The sequence below is a fragment of the Pogona vitticeps genome, chromosome 12, assembly GCF_051106095.1.
Source record: "Pogona vitticeps strain Pit_001003342236 chromosome 12, PviZW2.1, whole genome shotgun sequence".
NCBI lineage: Eukaryota > Metazoa > Chordata > Lepidosauria > Squamata > Agamidae > Pogona > Pogona vitticeps.
Window position 1 is genome coordinate 3014098 of NC_135794.1, and position 21557 is coordinate 3035654.

The 21557-nt window shown below is 38.8% G+C and overlaps 1 protein-coding gene across 14 annotated transcripts in view; it reads right to left on the bottom strand.

Moving 5' to 3' along the window:
• TJP1 (tight junction protein 1) overlaps window positions 1-21557 on the bottom strand; it is a 186391-nt gene that overhangs the window by 160581 nt on the left and 4253 nt on the right. For all 14 annotated transcript variants that reach the window (XM_072981897.2, XM_078381176.1, XM_078381175.1 and 11 more), the window contains exon 2: window positions 13235-13367. In XM_072981897.2, coding sequence (XP_072837998.2) covers window positions 13235-13367 — 133 coding nt within the window. The remainder of the gene's footprint in view (window positions 1-13234; window positions 13368-21557) is intronic.

A 21557-nucleotide genomic window follows, 5' to 3' on the forward strand; every position in this document is an offset into this window, starting at 1 on the left:
AAAGAAAAGAAAAGAAAAGAAAGAAAATCTATGAATTGAATGGTATTCCAGATCTGGACCTCACAAAAGGCATGGGCCCAGAAGTGTTGTTACTGGCTGCTGTTTGTTCAGTATCTTGTTCTGGTCAGCTTCTTCTGTACAAGCTCTATTCTGAACAGCTGTCCTGCTGCTTTAGAAATACAGTATACATGCTTAAAAGAACTCTGTTGCTGCTCATGTAATAATGTCACATTACACACAAACGGCAGGGACTGGGTCGCAAACAATGTGGTTAAAGGAGGAAAAATAGAGCTATAAGGCCGATAGCATCCTCGAGAGCAGTTGGGGACAGTGAAATGTGTCATGTTCCAACCAAGAGTGGGAGCCCATGGAGCAGGACCGGCAAGTTGGCACCTGAGAGGCAACCTTTCTATAACACGCCTGCAGTTCATCGGAAGCCTTTTATGCTCCTCAACTAAGACGACCCTTCCTAGGCTCTGCCCCTTCGCCTCAAAGCGGGAAGCCCTTGAAGAGATGGGCCTTCGGCTTGAAGCCTATGATTCTTTCATCTCTCCAGGAGCTTACGCCAGGCCCACTGTTGGCTCTGGCACCTTGACTCCACAGGTTATGGAACGTATGTGACATTACACCTGTCAGGCAATGGGGACCCAGGAACTTGTAGCACTGTTTGTGACTCTGGGACAAGACAAGAGGCAGGCACACTTCCAGAGCAAGGAAGATGTATTCCAGCCAACTTTGCCCCATTTAAATTATATCACACTCCTTTTCACCCTTATTCCACTGTCAGTGACCACAGGAATCAGAAAAGAGAATTATTATAAACCCAACCTTGGCTTGTTGTCTTATGTATTGTTTTTACTGCTTGTGTTGATAGGCTTGTGGTGAATAGGAGTCATTTGGAAAGATGTGGGTGATCCTATTTAAGCTGGATCCTGGTGGGTTTCAGTTCAGCCAATGCCAGCTGGCTGCGCAAGGGACTACAGTTGGCTGCAGTTGTTGAGACCTCTCTTCGGGGAGGGCAAAATAAGGCGCTAAATAAGTGAAAAAACGTCAGCTGCTCAAGAAGCCCAACCTCAGCAGATTTCCTATAAATGCTTTGGGCACCCTAAATAAATAAATAAAGGCTAAACTAATCCCATTTGCAGTATTAAAGGATTTAAAGGGAAACCTTTTTTAAAGCATCAAGATAGCACTAATAATGATGTCTGAACATAGCATGGCAATGCTTCTGACACCGTAATCTTCACTGAAATTTTTATTTATTTTTAATTTGTGGTGGTTTTTGTTTTGTAGAAGCCCCATAAAGTCAAGGAGGGTGAGAATTACTTACTTTCTCACCTGCTCTTTACCGAAGCCATCAACCCCCAATTTGGGAGCAGTGCTTACCGAACCAAGAGTTCTTTCAGAGATCGAGTTGCTGGAGGCCTGCAGGCCAGAACTGCTTTTGAAGGAACCTGGTGCAGAAGTGTTTGATTCACATCTCAAAGTCAGAAAATTCTACATAAGAGGAGTTATATCTCTTCATTTAAACAAATTGGAACAATTCTTTTTAAAAAAATTCTTAAATATGTTAAATTTGTTCCATGATATTCTTGTACATTCTCATTTAAAAAAAAAAATCAAAAATAGAATTAAACAAAACTGGGAGAACATTGTCACCGCACTATTTTATGTCCAGGTTTTCACCAGATTAATTCAAAATTGCATGGCCCTTCCCTGGGCATCTTCAAATGCCAACTGAAAACCTGGCTGTTCATCCTGTCCATCCACCGTCTGATTTTGTTTTTTGTGCCTTCTTCCATCTGGATCATTGTGTTTTTTAGTAATATGTTGTTATGATTTTAAACTGTAGATTTGATATGTTGTTATCCGCCCAGAGTAGTCGGTACAACTAGATGGGCGGGCTATAAATGTAACAAACAAACAAATAAATTGGTTTTTTATTCCGCCCTGCCCCCAATTAACAAAATACTGATATCACAGTGGCTGTGACATTATACGTATTTAGATACTAATTGTTTCATAATCTGAGAAATCTTGTGGCTGCCATTTCTTAGCACAGAAGCTGTGATGAAATTGCTGCATGGCAGAAGCAGCCATTTATGTCTGAAGATGAGAACATCTAAGTTTCAAGTGACTGGAGGCCTCCAGCCAAAAGTCTGCCTGGCAAATCCTGTCACAGACACGGACACCAACATGGGCACTCCCCAAGTCATCAGACAACTGAAGAAGGTCTTCTCTCTAAGTTTCCGCATCTATCATCTCTCTTCCACTCTTCTGAACAACCCTAAATCACAATCCCCAAAATCTCCATCAGGACACCAGTGAGCAAACATGCTTGGCATCTATATAAGACCTTTAGAACCCATCTTACCCTATCTATGTTTACTTAAAAGTAAGCTATAATATTTGGTTCTGTGGTTTATGCTCAGATAAGAGTGCGCAGGATTGCAGCCTAAAGACTGCAGCCTTACCAGAAATATTGGGTGGAGAAAGTATATTTTCCAACAAATTTGAAAAAGAAGGAAAATAAATTTTTGTATCTTTCCACTAGCAGAGACACTCAAGTGTCTAAAAGTAGGGGGTGGAATTCATGCTGAAGCCACACAGTTTGTCTGTGAAATACAGTATTTCACACAAAGCAAACCAATTTTTTTTAGGGATCAATAAAGTACCATGCAACCTAGAAAATATTAAAGGGGATTTATCCTAGGTGGTACACATAAATTACAGATTAAGTACTTTCTCTGGAACACCAGGCAAGTCTGATAACACCCTATTCTTTTAAATAACATTCGCTGTATTATCCCAAGTAATGTATGAATCAGCATTCTAGTTCAACATAAAAGAGATTAAGTTGTATTTTTAGCAGCCTGGTCATGAAAACTGTAATTTGATTTATTGATCTTTAAACATGAGCCTGAGAGTGCAAGCAGGAGAAAAAGGAGCTCTTACCTAAACAAACAGAGGCAGGAATATTATCATTTTTCATGGTTTTGTTTGTGGTTTTTTTAAACTCTGCTTTTAAAAATTGCTTAATTTCAAGGTCGCTGAACAATTTACATGCCTGGCACACTTGGGTTTTGCTTTTGTTTTTTGTCCCAAGGTTGCATATTTTAAGCTATGTGAGGGGTGAAAAATCTCAAAAAGTTCAGCTTTTTTGATTCAATGACATAGACAATACGTCTCATGAGCTGCTTGTAGATCTAGCAAGTGGTGCCTCTCCCACACTATTATGGGGTGAAGCACACCTCATAGTTCACAAATTCCCAGGATTTACTTGCCCAATAGGCACACATTGAATTGTTCATGTGCCCAGCTCAGATCTGTTCAAACTGGTGCCCTATAAATGGTTTTGGACTGCAGCTTCTATCCTCTCCAGTGAAGATGACCACTGGTGAGGGAGCAAAGAAGTAGACATGTTCTAGAGGGGCGGGGTAAAAATCCAATAAATAAATAAAATAAAATAAAATAAAGAAGATGAAGTCAAAAACATCTGATAGGCACCAAGACTACCCCAACCTCGCCCTTCCTTCACAGGAATTATCTCTATCCTGGCTTCCAAACATGTTTCGCAAGACTACATAAACCACAGTGACACAAATGTAAGTAGCTATTATTTGCCTGGAACCAGAAATTTATCCTGAGACTTGGTGGCAATACATATCTTACTGATAAGTATCTTCTCTGCAATGCTAGACAAATCTGACAACACCCTATTCCTTTCAAATAACACATGATCCTAAGTGATGTATGAATCATCTTTCTGGCTCAACAGCAAAGGGTTGGAGCAGACTCACGTAGGTAATGGCAAATGCTGTTTAGTGTAACATTTGAACCAGGTCACCCTTTGGGATCATACCTTCGTGACTTTCTGCTCCTACAACTAGAGGTTGTAGAGCCTTCCCCAGTGGATCTGCTAGCTTGAATGATGCAGGTTAGAAATCAAAATAAATGGAGGACACCGGTTTGGTACAAAATCTTCTAGGCTTTTAAAATTAACATGATCCTATTTCAAAACTCCTTGTTTGCTAGCTACATCTTAGGTTCTCAACCTTCTCTCATCAAAAGCATTTACATTTCTTCATTTTGCAGTTCAGAGCTATCAAGGAGACAAGATGATGTTTAAAGGAGGGCAAAATGCTACAAATTAACTGCCTGTAATAGGTTTACACTGAGAAGTATTACTGGTAAGATTTACAAAAATTAGCATTGAAGGATGGAAAAAAGCTCAAGTTGACAGTGTAATTTTGTCAAGAGCAGCTTTGAAAAAGAGTAAACCATTATCAAATGAAGTAAATGTTGCAATGGGCATGCAAATTCTCCAAAATGAGAATACTACAAAAGTTTCTAATGATTCTGCATCAATAAAATAGAATATTTCATCAGAATCTAGTTTAGCAACTATCCAAGATGTATAGAATCAGTGACATCTCATGAAGGGTAGGTAGCAGCTGGCAGGTAGCCTAATGGTTCAGCATGGATTTCCAAGGAAGGCAGGTCTTGAGTGACATGTTGTTCAAACCAAGAAGCCAGGCCAGAGTTAGTCATTACACAGAATGACATGCAACTTGACTGGTTGCTTAGGTCACATGATCCCTGCTAGGCTGCCTACGTGCTATCTACTAGCAGCATTTGCACTGCAGACCTGCAGAGATCTAGGTTGCTTGTTCTGCTGTCTTATGCTTCCTGGCAGTGCAGTTGTCATGCTTTGTTTTGATTTTAGGCTTATACCTACGAGCCATGAAATTCAATAACTGACCTTGAGCTAGTCATTGTCCCTCAGCTTGTTGTGCCCTCTACAATACCATACAGTTGTAAGGATTTAGTGGGGAAGATGCAAATCATGTACACTTTGAGCTCTGTGGAGGACAGGTGAGATAGAAGCACATTGGCCATGATCCCTTTACCATTTTACACTTGTGAAAGGGAAATCACATCAGTCTTAGAAATAAATTGCCACTCATTGATAAGGTTCTGGTTGCATTCCTGGGCATGCACCTGATTGTATGAGCCATTGTGCAAACAGGAATAGAATCAGCACCACACTAATGAGCTGCAGTTTTCCTATCACACATGTAAACCAACAATAACATTCTGGCCAACAAAACAAATACATAAATAAACAAATCATATCAGGTGTCACATTAAAATATGCATATCTTTCTGCTCAGGAGTGAGAGGAAATGCCTCTTGGTGGTGCTTGTCACCTGCAGTTTTCACAACCATTTCTATATAAAATAATCATTGTGGTTTTTTAAAAAAAATGTTTTAATGTGACCAATGATGGCTATCTAGTGGACTGAATGATTTTAACTGGTTAATCTGACTGACTAATTAGTTAAAGGTTGCAATTCATATTTAAAAATCAAAATTGTATTATATTTTATTATACTTTGTGTGAGTGTTTCAGATTTTTTTAATCACTAAACAAAGCAGCTGGAATTTGCTATACACAAATGCAGTAATTGAAAGGATGCTTATTGAGAAGATCAAAACTGCACCCATGCCAGAATTTATAAGAAAGGATGCCCAGAAATAAAGAATTATCATAGTGTCATCTTCTTCAATAAATATATATTCTAGGTCAGCAGCCTATTATGCAATGCACGAGATAAGCAGTACGGTCTGCTGCTTGTTTTATTTGATTTTTTTCCTCATTTTTAATTACAGTTGCAGCAGTACTCTTGGGTTTAGCAATGTGCATTTGAAAAAAGGAAATGATTCTTTCGAGCATGTTCTAAATTTAAACAGGATCCCACTGTAAGAGTATAGACGCAGACACAGGGTTATCATCACATGCTTTTCAGAACAGTTAAAAAGAAAATAAGTCTTTTAAAAATACAAGCACCAGAAAACATATAATGGAGAAAGAGTGAAGCTCATAGGCAGCAAACCATGATACACACAGAAGAGGATCTTAGGTGATGTGCTTCAGCTTGCAACTGCAGCAACATGATTAGCACAAGTGGCGTGGCCAAAAGGCAAAACGCTTTTATAATCAGGGCAATGTGAAGAAAAAAGTGGCCTCATTCTTTAGCTTCTTGACTAAAAAGGTTCTCTGCATTTTCACAAAAAGGAGTTAACGCACTCTGAAAACACCTACCAACCAAAGTTCCCTAAGTGGTGAATATTCTGTTTGAAAATACTCCAAAATACTGTAAGAGCACATTAAGACAGTGACTAAAGAACATGAAACCAAGATAAAAGGGCTGTAAAGAATAAAATACTGAAAGCAAATTAAAACCAGCAGTAGGATAAGAATGTGGATGGGTTGAAGTACTAAAAGAGTTCTTAAAACGTGGGTGAACTTTGCATATAACATAGGTTTGCTGGATGCAAACATCCAGAGAGAGCGAGAAACTTTGAATGGATATATAGAGTATATCTCGAGCAAATATCTTCAGAATTACTCATTTGGGATACAAAGTTTGTTTTACTGGAATGACACTTTTATAAGTTAAAAAAGAAAGTGTTGGAGCTTTCTGTGGTCCTGAAAAAAAAAAAACAGTTTGAATTTGGGAAAAATCAGCATTTGTATCCTCTCAAGCTACATACTCTGAAATCTGACTTTGTATGAGTGATTATTGATACTAAGACTATACCTGTGACCCTACCAAAATAGCTACTAATACTTGCCTTAAAAATCCCAAATCCTGGTAGAAAAAGATATACTGTCAAATAATTATAAATTTTGTTAATAATATGCACCATTTCCTCATAGGCAGGAAGTAATGCATTTTCCATGATTACAATAATAAAATAATAATCTTAGAATTGCAGAGCTGAAAGGGGCCCTATAGATCATCAGGTCCAGCCCCATCAAGGAGGCACCGGGAGGGGGGACCTCCCAGTCTCTGGTTCCATAGCCAGATAGCTAAATCACACTGAGCTACCCAGAAGTTCGTGTGAAAGCACAAGCATGCATTATGGAAATATTATGAGAAATTGTACTGTTTGCTTCAGAATTCCTGCTTATATTTAAATGCAATGGGTAAATCAACGGATTAATCAACTGAAGCTCCTTCAGAATGAGCTGCAGCTCTGCCTGGAGTTCGCGTGATACTTCTTTAACTGAGTGACAGACTATCTAATTGCCAGTCTGTGTTGTTTCATTACTAGGATTTTTTAAGACATTGGTGAATCTCTCAATTAGATAAGCAAAGTGATACCTTCAGTTTAACTCAGAAATATATAATAATCTCTTTCTTTTTTAGATGTAGCTTTGTTTGCTTGTCATACAGTAACTACCTTGCATAGAGAGCTCTCGGAATGAGATCTAGTATGCTCATTCAGACCACTATTTTAAAGCTCATTCAGACCACTCTTTTACAGGGGAAGTTTAAATACCATCTTGAACCAGTACAGTATGAATCAGTGTTCATCTCGAAGATGCCAATATAAACATCAAACTCAAAACAGTTTGATGTCCAGGTAAATTGTTTAAAGCAAGAGTTGGGAATATTGTAAAACACACCTGCTGAAAGCCATCTCATGAGGTGGTGTTGGAGATGAAATTTCAAAACAGCAACCCACAACTTGGCTGCTACACTTCAACAGCTGCTGGTATGTGATTAAAAATGCAAAGTATTCTCACAGTGAAGGTGGTCAGTTGTAAATCAGGAATTTAGCCAGATTTGACATTGGCTGAGGCCAGCAAAACCTGTGATGGAACCAAGGCAAAGGGTTGAAACAAGCCAGAAAAAAAGGTAGCAGTGGAAGCAAGCTCAGCTATGTGCCTTGGGGCATCTCCCCTGAAAGGCTGCCTCTGGCAACAGATTCTTCTCCATTAACAGCAATGATGTAGGACTCTTGCCCTGGCACCTGGATCCTACCCAGAGCACAGAACACTTGCTTTTTTGTGACTATGGTACCCAGAATCCCATAGCAAAGCCTCTGGCTAGGCCACAGCATATGGAGTTGGCAGAAATTGAGACGTAATCCAAGAGCTTTCAAATGGAGTTTACATGCTTCAAACGTCAAGAAAAAATGGGGAGTTTGCAGTGGGGGCAGATGATTTCTCTAGAAATGCATGTTCTGCAACAATGGTGCCTACCCTAGGAATAATATGTTTTCCCTTTCCTGATGCTTCGCTCTTGTTAACAATAAATAAAAACAATACTGCAGAAACACCATACTGTATGTCTCCAATGATCTCTCATCAAAGCAAATTAAACCCAGTAGCACTGTCACAGAAATTCACCTTCTTTGGATAATTGAGGTGTGCCTAACAGTGCATAGTGATGCTAGTCATGACATACCAGTTTCATTTCTTTCTAAGCACTTGCTGAGGAGGAGAACAGCAGTGCAACGGGAAAAGGGGAAAGCACACACATTCCATAGAACTAGCCCAGTCACCTGTACTGCCGGAGATAAGGCACTGGAATCTGTCTTTTAAAAGTGCTGGGTGGTGTGTAGGTACATGCAGGCATGTGTGTTATTTACACACACCCACTCACACCTGGTGCTTTATATTTAAGCATTCTTTTTAACACAAGATTTGCACATATGTTTTCTTCTACAAAAACATGCACAAATGGTATTATTGCCCACTTGAATCCTAGTTAGCAGCAAACAACCAATAGTTACAGTTAGAACCTGTAATGAAAAACAAACAAAAAACAAACACAAATAAATAAATCAGGATATTAATTTTAAAATTTTAAGGACTTTTAAAGCTCTTTAAAAACTCTTCCTTTCCTGGTTGTGAGTTAAAATATGCATCTGTCCCCAAAGGATCGGTGGTCAAGAGTTCTTACTGGCAGAAAGATAAAACACATAATTGCACTGCTGCGGAGTATTAAAGAAAAAGATGCTGTGAAATTTACACAGGAATGCCTTAAATGATGTTGCTGTGACTGAATCTGATTGCTTACCCTACCAAAGTTGTTCTTTTTAGTAGGGCAGGTCTGAGAGAAGGGAACTGCAACAGAAAGCAGCCACCAGGGGGATGAGATCAAGAAATACAAGATGCAGTGCTGGAAAGCCCTGAACCAACTACTGTACGTAGTGTCAACAATAAGCAATTGGTAGGATTCAGGACCAGGGACAGTTCCCTGAGGCAACAGGTTGGTCAACAAACTGCAGCAGACGCTCACCCTTGCAGAGGGATCAGACTTTGGAAATGTTTTTGTTTGGACGGTATCTATCAAACTCTCCAGTGCACACTGTTCAGTGTCCATCCTGGCTGGGGGATTCTGGGATTTGTAATCAATTTTTCCCATCTCTTTCTGAAGTGTAACAAGAGTTGTGTGGCATCTTTAAGAGCACTATGGCTATTTTCAGAGCATGAAATTATAACATAAGTTTTCAAGAACACACAGTATGCTTCCTCAAAGGCCTCTCAGGAAGTGGGAGGTGTTTTTATTGACACTTCTGTTATAAAAGTGCTGTTAGCCTTAAAGGTACCACATGTGTCTCTGTTATTTCTAATCTCTGAAATTGAACATATCCCAGTCCTCTCAACCTGGAAGCCTATGCCTTGGATTAAAACTCCTGTCATTCACAGCAAGCAAGGCAAAAAGAAGTAGAAATGCTCCTTCTAAACTAGCAGGATCGGTCCCCTAGAGTACTGAATCAACTCTCAAGCCATCCAAAATGGAATTGTACCATCCTAGTGATTAATACAAAACTCTTTACTTCAGTTTTCTTTCTAAACACCCATACATATCACTAACATTCGGTGAAATTCACATTCCTCCAATAAAAGCCACCAGGAGGTACTAAATAAGACATTAGCAAAAGAGGAATATTGTTTTTTTAAAGTTCCACATTAAAAAAATATTATCCCCCCCTTATTATAATGAGAAACAAAACCACTGCCTAACAAAAACCCTTCACAACAGAAGGTTTAGCTATATGGTTTGAATCAAGGACAAACATTAAAAACAATCCAATTATTAGCCAATATACATGACCAAAGCAACAGCCCCCTTCACAAAATGTCCATGACATCAAAAATAATTGTTGAAGCTGGTGGTTGTATGACACAAAATTACTGGTGCATAGGTAGTTGTTTTTGATGTGCTGCACACCATGTTTATTATATTCTTCCTTCTCTGTTCATCCTTTGCTTCAGCAGACAAACTCAGACTGAATGACAGTCATTTAAGGATGCAGTTGTGAAGCTATGCCTTTGAGTCCTTTGTGAAAATGAATCAAAGAAGAAACCCACAGAACTTAGAGAAAACGTAGAGAAAATATGCTCCAATACATACTTACATGTCACTTCATACCCATACTGCCAAAGTGCATATGGCACTCCATACTACACCAGGTCAAAAATACTGGAGGACAATTCTGCTGTTATATAGAAACACATTGCCAAAACCATCCACAAACAGGCAGCAGTAACACAACTAAGTTCAGACTGCTGATACCAGTGCTTGACTCTTATACAGTAGCCATGGACAGCTGTGGGGTGGTACTGCCCTTTCCCTTCAAACCACCCATCCATCCATCCCAATTTGTGTCAGTACAGTTTGCAATGTGGAGTCTGGAACTGGTGGCACTTAATTTTTGAGAAAAATTAAATCCCAAAGGGAGAGTGATTTAAAAGGTGGACATAGTTATAAAATTGCCTCTGCTAATTACCTTAATTGGATTATGACTGGATTTTAGGGATGGCGGGAGACAGAAAAAAACATGGAGCGCAGAAACATTAGAACATATTCCATGGAAGTTGATTCATTTTAAACAATTTTACTTTTCTTATTTCAACTTTATTGCAATTTGATTGCACTTTATTACAAATATTGTAACTTTCTCAGTTTTCTACAGATGATTCATAGGCATGCATGAGTATATGAGAGAGGGGTCTGTGTGTAAGTGTGTAGTATAGTGTGTTTGTGTGTATGTTTGCATTTTCTGTAAGATTAGAAAGTTTGGTAATTTTTCTGTAGTTTTTCATAAATCTTTTTATTCTGGTGTAAATACAGTTTGTAACATCATTTTGTAAATTTGTAAACAGACCAGTGTGCATAGCATGCAGACACTCTCTGTGAATATTCATATGATGTGCGCATCAAGATGTGAAGGCACATCTGTTTGAGCGTGCATGTGCTGAAGTGTGCTTATATCCTCTCATATCTGTGATGGCCATTAACACACTGTACTCTGGCTATAGCAAGTCTTCTACTGTCTCAATACATGAACATATAAGCAGAATAACCTCACCCTCCTGTCTTCTCCATATGCTTAATAATTAGATCATTGTTTGATCTTAAATTGCTAGTACTCAAAATTATTTCTTTTCACAACAGTTTTGAACAATACAGATGCAATTCATCTGTGACCAGAGTTTGTATTGCATCTGCATCTTTCTTTCTTTCTTTCTTTCCCCTCTGTATGCAAATGAAGACCTCTTTCATCTATGTAGGTGGGTGGGTGAGAACAATCCTTGTGCTTATTTAAAAAGGAACATTTTACATTGTCAGAAAGAAGTAAAAACAGTCTCCAAAGGAATCAAAATCTGATCCAATGACTTCACATTTATCCATATTTCATTGTTTCTTTCCACACTGCTTTTAAATTTTAATGTTTTCTGCAAGATGTCTCATGACTTTTTTTGCTTAGCATTCCAACTTTACATTTAATTGTACCCCATTCCACTGAGATTGAGAAGTTAACTACATGTATTGTTAATTATCTTTTTAATTGGGACCTGACAAGCTTTCTTCTTAACCAAATCTCTGATCCTAACTGCAAAGATAAAAATTAAGATTTCTTCACATGTTGCTTTGTTTTCAAAAGCCTGCCTCCAAAACTGTTATTAGCCACAAATATGGTGCTGTTCAGCTTTTAACTACGTATTGTTGTCTTCTCCTGGCTTATGCATCAGAAGAGAAATAAACAAAATGATGAAAATTTTTGATAGGAACCCCTACCTCTTTAAAACTTTGCAAAACAAACAAACAAACCACAGTATGGGGTGTGTGTGGAGGATCTGAATTGGAACCAGAGTGCTGTGACTTAATTTTTTAAAAATTTAACCTACCACCAATACTTATAAATGATTTTCAAACAATCACTCAGCACCAAGCTGCTCTTTGCCCATTAGAGAAAGCATGCAGGCATGTCTCCGTACTCTTGAAACCATCATTTAAACCGATGGCTGGAGGCATGTTGTAGATGCATAAGATCCCTGAATCAGTTTCTGGAACTAGAGCATGAAGTGCAAGAAGCTCTCTGAAAGGACAGAAGGGTGTGTTCCTAACAGTTATGCCTTGCTTATCCAAGTGAGATGTATCAGATTGCCTGGCAGCCACAAAGGCCGCTGTTGCCAATCCTCCTACCACTGCCTTTGTACCAAAGAGACAGGAGATCCAACCCCTGATCTCTCATCTAGTTTTGATGTCTATGGGCAAGTGGTGTAATTTGTGATAGGAGGAAAGTTGTTTCTATCCTACACCTCCTTGCAGAGAGAGAGAGAGAGCATCAGAAAAAGGACTGTTGTTCTATTGTAGTTTACCATATAGTGTCCTTGAAAACCATTTCAAAGCTACCTCTAGAACTTCAAAAAGGAAGTAAAAGCTGGACCACAGAGGAACTTTGTGACACATACAAACTGTCTGAACTGTGCCTGGGTATGTATAAAGCCTATAAGCAACTGAAAATGTAAGCCACATCATCAAGAGTATAAGCCAGTAGCAATCCTTGTCGTCCAGCAACACAATTTTCACTGTCACAGGATCTGCTAACAACATAATTCATGCGATAGTTCACACTCAACTGTTGATCTTTAAAAACGAATTAAGAATTTAATGTACAGTACTTTGAATGGGATCTAATGAAACGGATCTTCCACAGACTCTTCTAACCTGGCACCGCTTCAGGAAGGAAAGAGGAACAGTGGTTTTCAGCACCACTGCTTGCAACTGGAAGCCACTACAAAGCCTGGGCACTGGCAAGGCCTCTAGATTCTAGGAGCCTCCCCTGGGATACACAAGTTCTATTTGACCAGACCATTTTCGTTTTAGAAAACTTAGTGGAAACAGAAATAGATGTCAGCAGACACTTGTGTTGTGGTAAACAGAATTAGCACCTCATCTACTGTTCATGCAATATAGGCTAACACGCAAACAAACATATATGTATATACATTGTTGATTCACTTCTTTGCTCCCAGGTATCTTTACAACAAAATAGGCCTTTGGAAATCACTATCTGGAGGCAACAGAGGCACATCAGGTACATCAAAGGAGTGCAAGGAAGGAAAAAGGAAGCCTGTACTTACATTGAACTCGCAGAAATCAAGGCTGTCAAGGCTTTTGCTTCGATGTATTCTCCCTTTTATTCTTCTTAAAGAAGGCTTTCCTTGGCTTATGCTACAATTAGAACCACTGGGATTTTCAGAAGATGGTGTTACCCTACAGAAAGAAAGAATTGTATTTTAGGGTTGTTGTTATTGTTGTTTTTAAGCAGTAAATATTTTATCTTTTCACAAATACTACAGAGACCTGAGCTCTTTGCCTCCTAGTGTTCTATTATCTCACAGCCTAAGTATTTGTAAAAATTAACCAAGTGCAGATTCTTTCAGTTTCCCCCAACTCCACCTTCTTCCCCCTCTTGTATTATTTTTCCTGTGTCAAGTTTTAGACTGTAAACTTCTTGGAGCAGGGATCAGCACGCTGAACAAAAAGGGTGCTATCTCAGTGCAAACTGCTAGATATACAGTCAACTGAGCAAGCAAGAAAGCAAGCAAGCAAGCAAGCAAGCAAGCAAGCAAGCAAGCAAGCAAGCAAGCAAGCAAGCAAGCAAGCAAGCAAGCAAGCAAGCAACATTGGGTTTTCTCATATTACTTCCCAATGCATTCTAATTCTTTCCTATGAGCTGCGATTCATCCAAAGAAGCCCAGCAAGATGAAGCAAGGTATAGGGTATGTGTGAAGAACCTCCAGTTTTCTAAAGCACTGCTCATTTGTGCTGATTAGGGTGAATGCCAAGGCATGTTATTTTCACTGTGTTATTGCTTTGGCTGTCCCCAGCAGGACATCCAACCCAAACTCTAGTTCTACAGCCAGATACCTAACTCACTGAACTATCTGCTAGTGATTTTATTTGATTTATAAGATTTACAGAAAGCCCTCCAGCAACACACCTATAGTGGTTTATAAAAGATGGGGAATACTAAAATCAAAATTAAACACAAGAGTATTTGGAAACAAAATATGGCCATCCCACCAAATCTACATGAAGCTCTACTAAACATGGAAGAATTTTGTTCTGCAATTGCCCATGAACACTTTACTTAAAAAAAGTTACAACTTACTGCCTCCCTGAAGAGATCAGTGCTCACTCTTTTTGGCCAACTAATGTTAAAGCCACCCAGAGGGGCGTTAATTCATTGTGCGATATTATTGTCTTCATCTCTTGTTCTCTTATGATAGAATGTTTGTAAATGAACCAATTTTCTCTTTTTTTACTTTTGTTAAGTGCCTAGTTTCAGCAAAACATGGAAAAAAGCAAACTGACTGTACTGTAGGCAAAATAACCCAACAAACTAATTTCGTAATTGAATTTTTGAAGGTGAGCAATCAACACATGTCCACTCAAAAGTTTGGGGTTTGTGAACAGAACAGGGTTTTTGTTTTGTTTTGGCCAGATGAGGTGTCTGCAGAGATAATCCCAACTTTCTTCCACATTGACAGCTGTAGAATCCCTACCCCTTGAAGATGTGAATGGTGCTGATTTTTGCCTCATTTCAGTGTCAAATTAAAGTTTATCACTTCAGCTAGGCTTTTGGGGTCCAACGGTCACTCTCACCGAGTGTTTTATATTTGGCAACCCCCTCTAGATCCCTAGATATAGGGTGGAATAAGTTTCTAGACAGTGCATGTCCAGGCTATCTATAGCCTTTTTACAACGAGAGTGAAAGAGAGAGAGGGAGAGGGAGACACTAGGATGGAGACACTTGTCTTAATCATCCTCTGACTTCTTATACACATCCTCTGTGGCAACTATAATTAGCCATTCTTGGGGACAGGAGGTTCCTCTATTATGTCTCCAACTGATCTGACCTGAATGTGGATGTTATCTTCTTATTAACAGCACGAATGATAGCAGGATCAGATTAACAGGCATCAAGGCTCTCTGCGTCAGAGCTGCCGGTCATTGTTCACCAAAAATAAGGGGTAGCTGGGTACCACCATCTTGTTGTTGTTATTCAGTTATATTTATATCCTGCCTGCATCTATGTGGCCTATAAGGTTCTCCCCTCTCCCATCTAATCTTCAAAACCACCCCAATGAGATAGACCAAATGGTGACTACCTCAAGGGCACCCACTGAGTTATATGGCTTAGTGGGGCTTGAATTTAGATCTCCTAAGTTTGAGGGCAACACTCTTTCACCATGACTCCTTCATAATGATGACAAAGATGATGGTGATGAACAGTAATACACCCCTCCTAATGCACAGGACAAAGCCCTCATAAAGTGGATTACAATTTGTCTAAAAATGCAGAATGCAAAAACACACGTAATATGGAATGTACAAATGACTAAAACAGCAGGAGCTGGTAACACCTTGGCTAATTTTAAAACCCCAAATGTTCCTTTCTTCTCACCCACTTTCATCTATTTTTTTCATGCCCAGTCTGTGTATTTTTATCTGCATTTTCATAAAGTTAAGGTGCACAAATAATATATACACTATAGATTGACAATACAAAGTTGAATTCACCATATACGTATACTGTTTATACAAAAAACAATATATAATTATCAGTAAGATTTTGAGTAAAGACATAAACCAAACTACACATTTCTCCAAAAGCGGAAAAACAGAAATATTACAGGGAAGAATTAATGCTGTGTATATAGTCCTTGCACCATGACTGTTGCTGTTTTGTGCTATCAAGTCTCTTCTGACTTATAGCAACCCTAGCAAGTTTTCAACGGAATGATTTGCCATTGCCACTACCAGAGTTTTAATGACTGAGTGGAAAGTTGAATCCCCAGATCTTCTGCATCTTAGTTTGGTGTTATATCCACTACACCACACTGAGTCTAGTGGTTACTCCTGGCATACCTCAAAAATTGCCACTCTTATCAGGCCTTATTAAATTCCTGAGTTGTCTCCTTGGCCCACAACTTCCCAAATTGCTTTATATTCAATGTCAGGTCTTTTCACGGTTAAAGCAAAAGTGATAAGGTCAGTTAGACTCAACTGAGCATGATCGGTACACCTCACGGACACCCACAAGAAGGAGAAAGAGTCCAGCTGACTGGCTGTAGAACAGTTTCTGTATTTACATTTATTCATTTTTCATGTCTGTAATGAGAACACTGTGATGTTCATTAAAATAATGACTGGCAACACTGGTTAAAGGAAGAACAGTGGCTCCACAAGCATTCTCCAATGTAAATTATGTTTGCATAAGCAAATTTCACGCCCTCCAGAACAAGAAGCCTTTGCCTGATGGTGCGGAGAAAGATGGCAGCCAAGGGAAATGATATGGCTTCTCGTGGCCTCCTCTTTGGGCCCATTGCCCAGGTGCTTGGAGAGATGCCCTGTCTCCTAACTAGACTTCCAGGGTCAGTAGAGTCATTTTTTTAAAGAATAGACAGGAGCAGAGGGATAGCTGGATCTACAAGATCTGGGGGTTTGCAGTAGATCAGTAGGAATAGCTGTCTCCCAGGATTATGTGTCTCTCAAATGTTTGTAATCTTTATTTATTTGAGGCATTAACATCCCACCTTTCTTATAAGAAGACAAAAAGGGTGTATGCATGTCCCACCTTCAAGAATCCTCACAATAACTCTGTTAGATACATCAGTTAAGACGGGGTGAGTAACATAAGGCCACCTATTGAATTCTATAGACAAGTTGGGATCTGAATCCATATTTCACAATAGCAACTCAAAATAACTTGCCCTACCACAACATCCTAAACTGTACTCTGAAAATGAAGAAAGCTTGGTGTGGCTAAATGTGGATTCGGAAGTGGAAAGACAGTGAGCTTTGTTAATTTTGATATTAAAAATAAACCCTTAGGCTCAGAATCACTTAACACTAATTTCCTCTTCATCATTTGGTGGATTTGGATTTCAAACCAAACCAAACCAAGACCTTGTAAACCTGAAGTCTGTGTACCTTTGTCCCTGAGTTCTTTCCTGGCAGCTCTTGAATGGCAAAAGGAGGCTCAGAACACACACACAAAATCTGTAAACTCCAGTAATGAGAGCGAAGAACACTCTGGCATCAAAATCAGATCATGTGTAAACCAGTAGTGGCTCAGTGTGGTACCTCATCCTGGTTTCCCATCTCTTCCTGCTTCTAACATCTGCAGAATACATAAAGGCAATGTAAACCTGCTATTTCACCTTCACAAGGTGAGAGGGATATAACTTTAGTCACAGTTCTAATACAGAATTCTGAAAATGTAAAACTGCCTTCAACTGCATTATATCATTCATTGGTCCATCAAATTCAGTGTTATCTGCTCTGACTGGCAACACTTTTCTGAGGTTGCAGGAAAGTAAGAATCCTTCTCAGTGTCTAAAGCATGATTCTTAAAACTATCTTGAACTGGGATGATTTCACTTTTACATCTCTGGGGCAAGCCTAACCTTAGAAACCTTCCTGGAAGAGGTGCAGGTCCCCGGGAATCGGCTATACTGCAGGGAGTACTCAATTTACCTTAGCATGCCACAGGGCAATTTTATACTGCAGTATTTCAGGTCTGCAGCTAACAAGCTAACCTGGCAATGTTAGGCTGGAGTGTGACCAAACAGTCCCAAGAGTTGTCTTGCAACACTTGATCTCTCTGAAGGAGAAGCATTTTGTCTGAAAGAACATGCCAAGATGTTTGGCATCTATTACTTTCTTTAGTGACACCAAATCAACAACAACAAAAAAGATTTAGTCCATTAACTCCTCAAATGGTCAGGTGGTATACTTCAGTAGTATAAGAAAAGACTATACTTCAGAATGATCCAAAAATGGATCTTTGAACCATTACCGCAAACGCAAGGCATAGAAACCTTGTACTGTACTGTATTGAGTTTTGTAACTTTTTACAGTGTTAGGTGAGGCTTCTATAGGTACAAATCTGTACTATGTTGGTTTTTATGCTGGAACACCAGATTCAATGTATAAAAGCAAAAAGGTTATATGGAAAGAAATTCAAATAAGAGAGAAATAAATGTAACAGTAACTTTTCAAATGTGGTTTTCAAGTGCTGCTGTAAATTTAACCTGTCACTACATGATGGTGAATAGTTTCATGTAATGATTTTATGGCATTTGATTTCAGACAAATAATAGTAGGAAGTTAATTGGCAATATTTGACTGATCTTCTAATCAACCCAGCAACCTTAAACAAAACAATTTTGTTTAGGCAATTTACCGGTAAGAAAAACAGACCCACTGAGTAATTGCTCCTAGAAATTATGTATGTAGTCCACTGCAAATTGGTATGTCAGAATGGCTGTGAAGAACTACATTATTTATCACCTGTTCAAAACAAAATGTCTCCTTTAAAAGATAATTTTAATTTATTACCAAGCAATCATGAAATTCTATACATTCAGAATCATGCTGTTGCGTTCGTGAACACACATACACCAAAAGCATCTGTAAATAAATACAGTGGGGTCTTGACTTGAGAACTTAATCCGTATTGGAAGGCGGTTCTCAAGTCAAAAAGTCTGTAGGTCAAGTCTCCATTGATCTACAGTGCATTGAAAACTGATTAATCCCGTAACAGGCCATTTTTGTTCCATTTTGGTTTTTTTCTGGTCTGTAAGTCAATTCTCAGGCTGCAAGTCAAACCTAAATTTTGCGGCCAGAGAAGTCTGTAACTCAAAAAGTCTGTAAGTCAAGCCGTCTGTAAGTCAAGGGTCCACTGTATATGCACATGCACACTCTCCATGTTGGTATTATTGCTCTGGGTGCCGAAGGTTCTGCCTGTCACTTAACAAATAAAAAAAATGATATACATCTTGCTCCAATGAGTCAACAGATATAACACTTCCTGTTAACCTCAGTTCCTTTATGGCACATTTAGCTTGCCTGTATTGGGTTCTCAGTAAATACCAGTAGTGATATATAGTGTTAGAATTCTCCCAAGTCAACAGTTTATTTTCCAAGTAATTACTGTATCAATTTATGCTTCCCTTTCCACCTTGATCTTGGATTATTTGATCAAAGCAAGACTAAAGGGCAATTTTTAATTTTTGGCATGTGGATAAAATCTAGATAATTACTATATAATATTCTTCTGAGTATACTTTCCCGCTTTTTGAAAAATGGAAGACAATTGGGACTTACAGTAACATTTATTCGTTCATATATGCTGCTAACTTAGTGTACAACATTAAGCATGATAGAAGAAAATCCCACTTTTACTGAGAAGGACATTTATATGTTTGCAGACACTGGTCAAAACTGGTTGAGTAGTTACACAGGCATAATGCCTGTGGTAGTCACAATCATGCCAAGGTGGAACTATGATTTACAAAGCATTCTTGCTGGCATATTGTACAATTGGTCAAAAGGGGAACTAATTGAACTATCGACTTGTGGAATTCTTGTTACCGGAGTGGAACAAATGGAAACTTTATACAGACATAATCTTATGCTGTGCCTGAACAAACAGAATTCCAGTCAGTCTGCTGTTATCATTAATGGCAAAACAGCACAGTGGATCAGGAGAAATCCTTAGTGTCCAAACTGGCTGGCATGTGTGAAAAACTCTTGTGCGATTCAGCAGGTGTAGCAGTAAATACATACATACATACACACATACACACACACACACACATACAGCAAAGCACTGTCAGATTTATTTCAAAATAACTTCAGTCAATTCGAAATATCATTTTAGTGCCTGTATCCATCTTCACTGAATCTCCACCCCCGTATCAAATACTTGTACATAATATTAATTAATTTTTAAATTGGGTGCCATCAAGTCAATTCCAAGTTATAGCAGCCTTTTCCAGGGTGAACTAAGTCCAGAGTACTTGGAAGTACTTTTCTTCTGGGGGTGCTCTGGAACCAGGCGGTCTGGCCAAGGTCACATAGGCTGGCTCTTCTCAAGGCAGAATGAACTAATTCAACTACCAACCTCTGGCTCTACAGGCAGATGGTCTGACTCATTGAGTTATCCAGTCACTGGTACCTGTGGTGAAATAATTTACTCCATGTATCTGAGGAAGTGGATTATAGGGTTTTTTTTTTGGGGGGGGGTACAATCTCACATTGCAATAAATCTGTTAGTTGTATTCTCAAAGGCTTTCACAGACAGGATCTGATGGTTGTTGTGGGTTTTTCGGGCTCTTTGGACGTGTTCTGAAGGTTGTTTTTGCTAACGTTTCACCAGTCTCTATGGCCGGCATCTTCAGAGGACAGGAGTCAGAACTCTGCCTGTGCTGTGGCCAAAGAGCCCCAAAAAACTCACAACCACCATCAACTCTGTTAGTCTTCATGATGTCGCAATAGTTTTGCTTCTATGTACTAATGTGCCAAAAATTCTCAGATGGGAAACCTATGGATAGGATGGCATTCGCGTTTGCAGGAGGACATGGCATTTGAAGCTTCATAGGATGGAGCCATGCCATTTGGAAGTGGTATCAAAGTTATATGTGTATAATGCAAATGACCACAGAGTTAGTTGTTATTAGTTTTCTAATCCTTGTGTGCACTTGTCACTTGACAATGACTGTTAAAGAGCACTGTTAGCACAAACACCAGGCTACTTTGCATTTATGTTACATTCTACAAATATCTTGTGACTGTAGAACTCTTTACTAAAAACAGCCTGTCTTGCCCATTTTTAAATAGCCTTTCAGGAGATCCTGGCATTTGCATTGCAATAGGTTGTTCTTTTTAAGCCAGGTTTAGTTGTTTGAGGATTTTACAATTTTTATTGTTGTTGCATTCTGTTGCTATGTTGTACCAAATTGCTTCTAAACAGTCATAGGATTTTCGCAATGCTATTTTCTTATCTGTATTCAATGCACTTATTTAATAGTGTTTTAAAACTCACTTGTTCAGTGTCTTGGAGTTTTTTAATGCAGATTACAAAGATTTTAATGAGTTAATATACTGGAGTTCATGGGGTTGTTACAAAGCAAAAGCCCTGCTCTGAGCTCTATATACATGCATTGGGTTGGGAACTACACAATTTTATTGTTTACTGAAATAATTTAAAGCAATTATGACTGTTAAATACTAGTATATCATAGATCTTTTTTAAAATTCAGATTTGTATAAAATGAATACTGTTATGTGACGAACTGGTTTACATTCTCTTGCACAGGATGGTTCTGTAGCTTACACACTGGGGCAACCTAATTCATGTCATCTATGCATATTTATTCTGTTTATTGACAGAAGTTTCACACCTCTCAATAAGAAGTGATCCTAGCAGCTTCCAACAGAGAAATAAAACAAAATGCTATGGAGGGATTTAGACCTGAAACAGAAAGAAAACCAAATGCTATTTTAAGGCAAAACAACAGACAAACAGCCTTTAGTGATGACCCAACACCATCAATGGTGTGGTAAAAGAAGCATCGCGGTTCAGGAGACTCTATAGACTGGCCACTACCA